Genomic DNA, 11,582 nt, shown 5'->3' on the forward strand with positions numbered 1-11,582 from the left:
CGGCCCTGGGCTCGTAAGAGCTGGAGGAAGAGGGAGAGAACGATCTTGGGGTGAGAACTCTTGGTGGGGGAGGTGCTTCTCAGGGTGTGCGGCGGCAGGCGAACCTCCAAAGTCTGCTCAGAGTGTCCGAGGACTGAGCCCTCGGGAGGTCCAGGAAGGGCCTAGGCCCAAGCCGGCCACCCAGGCGCTGCACCCTTGAAGCCGACAGTGACAGGTGAGACGTTAGGACGTTTGGTCACTGCGCCCATCTCCACTCCCACACACTCCCATCCCCCTTATCATTAAGTGAAAGGCAAGTTTCTTCCTCCCTGTGGTAACTCCCATCAAGGCAGTTTCCTTGGAGCACCTCGAACTGCCACACTGTCTCTTGAATAAGTCATTTCCTTGGCTGAGTTTTGCACTTCCAGGATTAGGATGGATGGAGGAAGCTGTTCCCTGGCAGACTCTAAGACATACTGAGGAGTTCCTGGATTCTGCAAGAGTTCCTGGATTCTGCAAGAGTTCCTGAAGATATTGCCTTAAGGCCTGTGCTCACACCATTTTCTTCAGCCTCTTCTTACTAACCTGGGTCAACAGAGTTTCTCCCTGGTTTAGGCAACAGAGAGGAGGCAGGAGATACCTATGTAGTGATGGACTTTATGGGTACTTCCCAGAGAGCAGCTCCTCTTTAAGCCAAAGGCTGGTTTACCCCTGGCTCACAGGTTCAGGACCTTGGCTGCTGTGTGTGTGTGCAGCGCAGAGTTGAGACGGTTTCAGAACTAACTAAAACATTTGGCACCCCTGCTGGGATGCGACTGGTGCTCTCTTGGAACTTTTTGCTAGCTCAAGCACTCTTCTCCCAGCTTTGGCCTGATTTCTGCTCTAGGTTAGCACCTCTGTGCACTGGAACCACATGGCCAGGGTGGAGAGCCAGAGTGCCTGAATGCCTGGGATTTACAACCCCAGACAGGCAGTAGTAGCTAGTGTGAAAAGCAGGTAAACTTATGCTCGAGTCCTCTGTGCCATTAGGCCAAGGATCAGACTTTACCTGAAATTGCATTCTTGCTTAGCCACCTCTTCTTTCACCCTCTTCCCTGCCCCCTACACTGGTTTCTGCCAGGAGAGCATTCCCCTCCTCCCCAGTTTTGCAATAGGGCACATGCACTCCCTGGAGAGAGACAGAGACTGAGGTAGAGAAAAGTGAGAAAGCACCCCCAGGACAGATGGCCATGTTGCAATCCCTTCTTCATTCTCCTCTTTGGACTTTGAGCATGCATGCACACATGTTTAAGCCTTCTGGTCCAGGACTCAAACCACATAGTCAGCCATGTGGGATCCAGCCACATTAACCTCCATACCACCACAGGCTGGCCCAAAGTCTCTCTCTTATTCAGCCACCACAGCCATTCATCAATAGGCATGCTGGGAAACCTCTAGAATGGAAGGAGGGGCTATTTGTACATTTTGATTTAAATTAACCCTGAAATAAGTCTGTAAGGTTACACATTTTTACCTCATGTTCTAGGCAAGAATTTCCGGGCTAAACAGAGCTATTGATAGAAAAGGGCCAGAATGGCACAGCTGTCTGTTTCTGAAGTTCCCGGTGTAGTGTGTCTATACCTGTGTTGTAATAAGTCTAGAGAAAGCCAATTCTATGGCTAAATTTTCATTTTCAAAATACGTTTTATTGGTGTCTGCCAGCTGCACTCGGTCAGTCTCCATGTGCTGCTCTAGGCTCTGGGGCCACATTCGCAGTATTGCCGGGCAGGTGCATGTGACGGGTATTTGAAAAGGAAATACTAATCATTAAGGTGCTGAGGCATGTGGTGGGCCAGACAGTACAGAGCCCAGCTAGAGGCTGTTGGGCATCTGTCCTTCCAGCCCAGTTTCTGGGCATCTCCCTTTGGCAAGTACCAGCAGATGCCAACTTTCACTCAGTCTCTTTCTCTGAAGCGAATCATCCACAAGTCTAAATGACAGGGGGTCTTGGCCAGCTGGGAGTGGGGCTTGCTAATCTTTTGCTGAAACGGTTTGGAAAGGACAATGTCATTTGTTTGACATAAGAAAACCCCCGATCATGTCTTCCATGTGGCCCATTTATTTATTCTGATATCTAGGATTATAATAATCTTTATGAGATCGTGGTCAACAACGGCATCACTTGGCTGTTTTATTATAATGCTTTGCTCAGTGCTGTCGGAGAAGCAACCATGTCCTTAGCGAGAGCTGTGAACATTAATGGAATTTTATAATATTCTGGGTGTTGCAGCAGAACACAGCCTGTGGTTGTTTGTGCCCAGCACGATCAGGGCTTTTGGACCTACCTCTCCTTGGAACTCAACCCCTGATCTCTGTATTCAGAGACCCAGGACCATCTATGGGGTGTCCAAGGTCCACGCAGAGTGCATGGGAGAATATTATTATTACCTATATGGGTTGGATTTCTGGTACCTGAGATATCCTAGAATCATTTCAGCTGGCTCCCAGCCTGGAGGAGGAACAACTGACTACATAGTACAGATTTTCCACTATGCTACGAAGAATGGCAGATTTAAGTGCAACCTGAGAGCTGGCATGAGGCTCCCCATGATGTACATTGATGACTGCCTCAGGGCCACCCTGGAGCTCACAGAGGCCCTGGCCTAGGCCGTGTCCTACAGTGTCAACGCCATGAGCTTCATGCCCCAGCAGCTGGCCCAGGAGCTTCTCAAGCACGGTCCAGAATTCCAGATCACTTACAATGTCGATGCTGTCCGACAGGCCATAGGGGACAGCTCGCCAATAAACTTTGATGACAACAATGCTTGGAAGGACTGGGTGGGGCTGGAAACATGGTTTTGATCTTCCAGAGCTGGCGACTATGATGTTGTATTTCCATGGTTCTGACACCAGAATTGCCCAGGCAAACTGAAAGAATCCAAAGGAAGAAATCTTAGGTCCTGGACCCCCAACAGGGAGCTGTCAAGCCCTCAAGGTTATAGACTGTAAGGAAACGAGGTTATCTGGAGTCGAACTGATGGGACTAAACTTTGGCAGCTCACATTGAACTACTCGATTGGGAGTGGAGTTAGCTTTAAGCAGGTTTAAAATGTCAGTCTGGTGGTAGAACTTTCCACCCTGCTGTCTGCCTAGACTTGTCCTGACACACATACCATGAATGAAGACTTAAGTCAGAGTAGTTTCTATATATTTCCTTCATTAAGGTGAAAGGACCATTTCTGGGAAGGTGGAAGTTTGTGACATTTGTATTTAATTCAATTCAATTTAAATTTAAATAATACTGCAGACTCCATGATTCTCTTGACTAGAGAACAAAGATTACATTTTAAAGACTTTCAAAGATACTCTTCAAGTTTAAAAGCATTCTTTACAATCCCACCAAAACATAAAAAATGACTGGCATATTCTCATATTTACCGTATTCAAGAGATTTTAATATTGATTCAGAAATTTTATAGCTTATTTTTCTGTAAGAATATGTATTTGTAGGAAGTCAGGAATATCCAAAATGATGTACCTAGTAAAGGGGCCTCTTCAATTGCCCTCCTGAGATTGATTTAGCAGGAGATGGAACCTCAGGATGCCACTGATTCCCCCCCACCTCCCGTCCCCTTACAGGGCACATGCTAAAATCCCTCCTCCAACCCCCTCTCGGGATTTTAAGCACACGCACATGCACCCGGCATGATTTTCAAGCCTCCAGGTCTGGGGCTTAAACCACTGCCAAGTCCAGGATTGGAACCGTGAAGTCAGCAATGTGGAATCCAGCTGCCTTGACCTCCACATCACCTGCTGATCCTACCACTGGTTATTCTAAAGCAACTATGACCAATTCCAAACACTGTTTTCTAAAGAGTCATTTCTAGTTATACCCTTCTTAAAACATTCTCAGAAGAGCTATTCCAAGCCCTCTGGTGCAACTACTGTAAAGTTGTTTTATATGCAGGATAATATCTCCCAGCTACCTTGGCATCTGCTACGTGTGAAATCACTGGAAAGTGAAACTTCCTGATCCACAGCTTCATCATGGATATATTGTAAACAGTTGTCGAGGATGAAAAGGTGTTTATATTATGAGCTTAATGACAATAAAATGGTATGCATTTGGAAAAAAAACACATTTTACTGTGTATATTTAGGATATACAACATGATATTAAGAGATATGCTTGTTAAATCATTATTGTGTACTTTGACCATTTTATTATTTTTTTATATGTACCCTACACTCACGCATTAGTTATGTGCTAAGGAATGTTTATTTTATGAAGATAAGAAAAGCAGGGAAATTTTTTTGGTAATTTGCCATATGGCACATGCACTAACTGGGAGAGATAAAAAGAGAGAAAGGGAGAGAGAGCGAGCACAGGGGAGATGGCCATGCCGCAATCCCCTCTCCTCTATGCTTTCAGTAATTTGGGCATGCACACATATGCACCCAGTGTGTTCCTCAAGCTGCTGTGTCTGAGACTCAAACCTCAAAGTCAGACATGTGGGATCTGCCTGCCTTAACTGCCATGCCACCAGCTAGTCCATTGTGTCACTATTTTTTTTTTGTTTATATATATATGTATATATATACTTACTTTTAAGATAGCTATGCAAGTTATTCAGTATTGGGTTATGAGTGTTTGAATAATAGGTCTCTTGCTAGGGAGTTTAAAAATAAGATGAACTAAGCTAAGTTAGAATAAACCCCCTTTTACACGTCAGTGCCCTCCTACCTCTCTCCCTTCCATCAGAACTTCTTGCAGGGCAAAGATTTCTTCAGGCCATAGAAACTCCAAGGATCATTTGAAGGAAGAGTTACTTTGTTCAGGTATTTGCCTTTCAAGTTCTGGGTTATTGAAGGACAAAAACAGGGAGGTATTTGTGATTTGTGTGGGTTTAGAACCTGTTCTACTTGATCTTCTAGACTCCTGAAATATTCAGACAAGAAGCCATTTTAAAGCTGAGGTGTGTCCTGGCCTCTTCAAGGAAGCTATGCTCTAAACTCCATCTTCTAGACTCCGAAAATATTTAGACGAGGTAGGGCAACCTCTGTCCTCTCGCAGTCTCTGGCCATCTCTCTTTCTCTGTCTGTCTCGCTCTCTTTCTCTCTTTAAATTTTTAATTAAAAAAAATTGTTTTCAACCATTTCTCCTCACCTTGTGCCTTTTCTTCTCACTTGCTAATTTCAGAAGCCATTTTAAAGCTGAGGTGTGTCCTGGCCTGTTCTGAGTGAAACATTATTTATTTATTTTTACTATGCTTTGTTTTCCCAGTTTAATCATTTTACATTCTTTTGAGTTATTGATAGGTTCAGCAATTTGTTAAAATATTTTTCTTGGCTATTTCTTTAAATGGAAACAAACTTTTCTTTCTTCCTGACCCCTCTGTAATTGGAAAATATTTGGGAGTATTCTTATTTTGTGGCAGAAGGGTTATTTGCATAAGTTCAATAATGCTTGTTGCATTGAATCAAACTGCTAGCGTGCCATGTGTTTTTCATTTTATATGTGTAAAAACAATTTTTTTCCTCTTTTGGTAGCATTTTTCTAGTTTCCTTTTTCTTTTATTTTTTTTAAACCTTACTTTCCCACTGTAAGTTTCACTCTCCACACACTGAATGTCTAGATAGGCCTTTGTGCACAGTAGACAAGCATCTCAATACTTTTAGAGTCATTGAAATCCTCAACACTTATTGAAACTCCTGCTTTAAGGAAGAAATTTCTTTTTATAAATTTGAACTAGTAATCTCTTTCTGTGGATACCACATTGTGAAGCAGAGTGGAGGAGAGATTTCATCACAGAATGACCAGAAACCACCGCAGAGGCACAAGAAACATGAGAAACCAAGAAAATATCTCTCCCCTAAGGGAAAAGACCAATCTTTCATCATCCACAGACACTACAAAAATCAAATGGAAGAACTATTAGAGATGAAGACTGCCATTCAGGAAATCAAAACCTCCCTTGAAAGTATTAAAAGCAGATTAGTCCATGCAGAAAATCGAATCTTGGATGTTGAAGGCAAAATCTCTGATCTAGAAAAAAACAACAAAAAAACCCTGAAAAAATAACCCCCGAAAAATGAGAATACTATATGAGAAATACTAGACAGCATTAAGCACCCAAACATCTGGATGATCAATATCCCAGAAGGTGAGGAAATCAATAAAGGCATTAATAATCTATTCCATGAAATCTTGGGAGAAAACTTTCTGAATCTAGAGAGGCACTCAAATATCCAGACCAAGAAATACAAAGGATCCCTAATAGAATCAAACCAAGAAGATCTTCTCCAAGGCACATCATAGCCACCCTGGCCAAACCTACAGACAAAGAGAAGATACTAAAATTGGCAAGAGAGAAATATCAGGTTACTTACAAAGGTTATCCAATCAGGCTAACCTCAGACCTCTCATCAGGAACAATGTGAGCAAGGAAAGAATGGGAAAATATATTCAGAGTGTTAAGTGAAAAACAGTTTCAACCAAGAATACTATACCCAGCAAGATTATCTTTTAAATGGAAAGAAAGGATAAAAACATTCTCAGATAAACAAGACCCGAAAGAACTTGCCAATAGCAGACCCACTCTTTAAGAAGTTCTGAAAGGAGTGCTCTACCAGGAAAACTAAAGACACATAAAGAAATAAGAGAATAACAGGCAACCAAGAAAATGACCAATTTAATGCTAGGGACAAGAAATATCAATAATAACATTGAATGCTACCTTCCAGGATTTAAACGGAAAGATTGGATTACAGTAACACTGCATATGCAACAGAAGAGAGTTTGAACATAAGACTGAACTGGAGAAATAGAATTTTATGATTTTTTGAGTGAAACATTACTGTTTTTTTTTATGCTTTGTTTTCCCAGTTTAAGCATTTTACTTTCTTTTGAGTTGTTGATAGGTTCAGCAATTTGTTAAATTTTTTTTCTTGTTTATTTCTTTAAATGGAAACATAAACTTTTCTTCTTTCCTGACCCCTCAGTAACTGGAAAATATTTGGGAGTATTCTTATTTTGTGGCAGAAGGGTTATTTGCATAAGTTCAATAATGCTTATTGCATTGAATCAGAAATTGGAAATATTCATTATTAGACAGGGCTTTGACTGGAATGTCATATCTGAAGATTAATCAGAGAACTATGGAACTAAGGTGGATCTCAAGTAAGCCAAGAGCAGCTCTTAGAAAGATGGCTTGGCACCATAAATAGTTCTGCCTGGCAGAGAAGATTAGAAAATATATATGAAAGAATTTATAACATAAGATAACCTGGACTTTTCCAGCATTGAAATCAGTAGAGACTGCAGAGCAACTGCTCCAGAGGATTATCTTGAGAAAGACTTTGAAGGAGGAGAAAGAGGCTGATCTTTGCTAGCAGATGATATATCACACAGTACTTAATAGGCAGGGCTGAGTTGAGAAGGTTTATGTGTAACTTGTGTGCTGGGCATTTGGTTTTCAACAATTTGAGTAGTTGGCATGTAAATATTTTCTTGAAGATATTTAAAACCATACTGTCTCTGTTGTTGTAGAGTCACAAACAAAATTATACAAAATTATAAAAAAAAACTTTGAATATTCTCTTTAAAATTCAGCATTTTGAAATTTTGAAAGTTTTTTGTTAACTGTCAAGAACCATGGGGTATGAGCTAAAATTTTTTGAAATGTAAAGTAAATGTGGAAAAATGTAAAAATAAATTAATTATTAAAAAAAAATAGAACCTGTTCTACTTGCACATACTGTTTCAAGCAGATTCCTGTAACGGCTACACCTTGGATTACCTAGCATTCTTTTTCTTCTGTTTTTTTGTTTTCAGTTTTTGCTATAGAGCATGTGTGCCCATTGGAGAGACAAACAGAGAGGGAAAGTGAGAAAGCACTCCCCAGGGGGAATGGCCACACAACAATAGCTACTCTTCCTTTGTCCTCTTGGGATTTGGGGCATGCATATGTACCTGGCATGTTTCTCAAGCTACTGGGTCTGGGACTCGAACTGGTCATATGTGATCCAGCTGCCTTAACTACCACACCACTTGGCTGGTTCACACCTAGAACTTTTCGCAAATTGGTTGATTTTGTTTAAAATTATTATAATAATAAGTTGCATGCTCAAATGTTGGGGTGGGAGGCTCCCACCACCAACACATGTATTAGTCACGTTCACTGGACCAATGTGACCTTGGATCAATGCTTCATTTTGCCCAGATTGGTTACCTACCTTACCTGTAAAATAGGACAAGTAAATATAGTGCTAGGGTTGGGAGGATTCAATGGTACAATATTTACTAATAGAAAGTGTTTAGCACATGGTTAGACTTAATGAATGCTAGCTATAATGATCCCAATTGTTTTTACCCAGGAATATGAAGGGGATCGGAATGAGGCAGGTGAACGGCACGGACATGGCAAAGCAAGACTACCCAATGGGGACACATATGAAGGAAGCTATGAATTTGGTAAAAGACATGGCCAGGTCAGAACGGGAACTTGACCGGGTGACTTTTCTCTAGTTAATACTCTGAGCAAATATTAAATTCAGGAATATGAATGATCTAATCCATGTATTTCAGGGAACCTACAAATTTAAAAATGGTGCTCGATACATTGGAGAATATGTTAAAAATAAAAAGCATGGTCAAGGCACTTTCATATATCCGGATGGATCAAGATATGAAGGTAAAATGCTGTTATCACAAAACAAATTTTGGGGTCACAGAGGGTTTTGTTTTTATTTTTGTTTTTGTTTTCTCCTGATTGAATGTGTCTATGGATATGAGGAAGCTTAAAGTTTTTTATCTTAGTCATTTGACAAGCATACATTATGTTCCTATGTTCATAGGTTGATGCAGGAAGCAGAAGCCTTATTAATTAATTAACTAATTAATTAGTTCATCTATCATGGGTAATATATGACTGTCCTTGTGACCAGCAAGCTTGTGAGTCCATGTACTGAGAGCTGATGAAGGAGAAGGGGCTGGTGACTACAGACCTCAGAGATTTCTAGGGCCTGTGTCATCATAGGGTCTGAGGCATTCATCTTCCTGAATTGTCTTTGCTGTTTCCCATTTCTGACCAACCCTTCTTCTGATGGACACTTTATACCTAGTGGTTGCATCAATGGAAAGTTTTGGTCTGGGAGACATCCTATCTTATAGATAGGCTTTTCCACAGCTCCTCATATGCCGGTGTTATATTTCAGGAAGATTCTTGTTCCCCTACTTGTGAGAACCTCACTGCTGCTCCTATGCACCACTTTACTTGGTTTAATTACAATATTAATCTAATCCCAAGCCTGGAATGAGAGACAGGCAGGGGGTGGGTGGCACTTTCAGAAATTGTAGGCCAAATCTATGCTCTAGGGTTTTGTTTTTGTTTTTTGAGTTTTAAAAATTACCCCTGGGAAGAAGTTATCTAGTTTTCATCAGATTTCCAAAAGAGGTATAACCCCAACCCTGGTCTATGGTGACAATAAGTGTGACTTTGCATGGGAGACTTTCTATGCCTCAGCTTTCTCAACTGTAGTGTGAGGATAAAATGAATTAATGCATGTGGAACACTCAGAGCATTGCCTGTTCCATGGAGAGTGCTCAGTAAGAGTTGCCGGGGCCATGATATATCAACCACAGCAGTACCACTCCTTTTTAAAAAACTTTATTTTATTTTGGGGCCAGCAGGTGGCTTGGTGGATAAAGGCACTGGATTCCCACATGGCTGATCGTGGTTTAAGTCCTAGAGCTGGCAGCTTGATTTCTTGCTTTTCCTTTCTCGCTTTCTCACTGTCTCTGTCTGGTCAAATTAAAAAAATAATAATAACAAATGGTATTAAATGAATAAATACTTTAAAAATGAAAAAAATACTTATTTTGTTTATTCACATTCATTGTATATCAATACAATATACAAAATGAGATTTTCCATCCAGAATACATTGTATATTGGCTCAATCAAGGATATTATCGTATGTGTTACCATCAACAAATAATTTTCTATTTCTTCTTTCTTATATGTTTTGCTTTCTTTACTTCCTCCCTTGATTCCTTACCTCTCACCCTCTGCCAATCCACCCCCCGCCCCATCCCACACTATCTCTGGCATCTACAGTTGTTTTCCATGCCTTTTCTTTTTTCACATTTTATTGATTCACTAAAGATCTTAATTAGGTTAAAAAATTTCAATAGCAAGCACAGCTGATAATATATGAATTCAAGTGACTTCTTTAGGCTTAAACCCCAGTGAGTGAAGTGAGCATACTAGAAAGTAGCACCTTGCTGGGTTATATAGCTTACTGCAGTCACCAAATAGGTATTAATAGATATTTTTTAAATGCATGTTTTAATTTCAAGAAAAACATTTTTAGTTTTAATAGATCAAAATAAAAAAAAAAAACCTGTTAAGAGAAATTTGCTTTGAACTTAAAGCCAGGTAAAATGTTAAGATTCAGTTAGGATAGTAGGTAGATGAATCCATCAACAGTTCAAGGGAAGACAAAAATCCTTAAATACGGAAATCAAAGCATCAAAGAAAATCAGTAATGTTTTAGTCTAAAGTAAAAAAATTCTATTTCCCTAGTTCAGACTCATGTAATTAATATCTCTTCTATTGATTTTGCAGTGTTATTGTGGTCTGATCTTTCCATTTAAATGGAAATTAATGATATTTCTGAGCTTGTCCTTACCATTAAATTGGCCTTTATTTTGGTCATTTCTTGTTCTCTTATTTCTGCCTGTCTTTAGTTTTCCTGGTATAGCGCTCCCTTCAGCACTTCTTGAAGAGTTGGTCTGGTGTTGGTAAATTCTTTCAGGTTTTCTTTATCTGAAAATGTTTTGGGCTTTTCTTCCTATATGAAGGATAATCTTGCCAGATATAGTATTCTTGGTTGAAATTGTTTTTCACTTAACACTTTGAATATATTTTCCTATTCTTTCCTTGCTTGCATTGTTTCCAATGAGAGGTCTGATGTTAGCCTGATGGGATATTCTTTGAAAATAACTTGATGCTTCTCTCTTGCCAATTTTAGTGTCTTGTTCTACCTGTGGTTTTGTTCAATCTGGCTATGATGTGCCTTGGGGAAGATCTTCTTGGGTAGAATCTATGTGTAATTCTTGAGTCTGGATATTCGAGTGCCTCTCTAGGTTTGAAAGTTTTCTTCCAGGATTTCATGTAACAGATTATCAATGCCTTTACTAGTTTCTTCACCTTCTGGGATACCAATGATCCGTATGTTTGGACGTTTAATGGTATCTAGTATTGTATGCTACTCTCATTTTCCCCCCATCTTTTTGGTGAATTTTTCCTAGGTCAGAGGTTCTGTCTTCTACATCTGAGATATGATCTTCTGTGTGATCTAATCTGCTTCATATATTTTCAATTTTGATTTCTTGTATAACAGCCTTCATCTGTAACAGTTCTGTTTGATTCTTTTTTGTGATGTATATTTCCTCTTTCAGATCAAGGAAGAACTTTCGCACCTCCTGGAACTCATTGTCTCTTTTCTCTTGAATCTTCTGGAGTTTGTTGTCTCTCTTCTCTTGTATCTCTGTTAGCTTTGTCACTATGAATATTTGTTTCTTTCTTTTTCTTTTTCTTTTTTCTTTTTTAGAGAGATTT

General features: G+C 39.9%; 1 protein-coding gene and 1 pseudogene across 1 annotated transcript in view; both read left to right on the forward strand.

Annotated features, from left to right (window-relative positions):
* Positions 1-2: 2 nt before the first annotated feature.
* RSPH1 (radial spoke head component 1) overlaps positions 3-11,582 on the forward strand; it is a gene marked incomplete at its 5' end in the record, with an annotated part of 34,044 nt that continues 22,464 nt past the window's right edge. Inside the window, 3 exon segments of the mRNA XM_006156383.1 lie at positions 3-50; positions 8,335-8,448; positions 8,546-8,651. Of these exon segments, the coding sequence (XP_006156445.1) occupies positions 3-50; positions 8,335-8,448; positions 8,546-8,651 (268 nt within the window).
* LOC102494109 (L-threonine 3-dehydrogenase, mitochondrial pseudogene) lies at positions 1,552-2,890 on the forward strand (annotated as a pseudogene).

The sequence above is a fragment of the Tupaia chinensis genome, unplaced genomic scaffold (assembly GCF_000334495.1).
Source record: "Tupaia chinensis unplaced genomic scaffold, TupChi_1.0 Scaffold000492_1, whole genome shotgun sequence".
Lineage (NCBI taxonomy): Eukaryota > Metazoa > Chordata > Mammalia > Scandentia > Tupaiidae > Tupaia > Tupaia belangeri.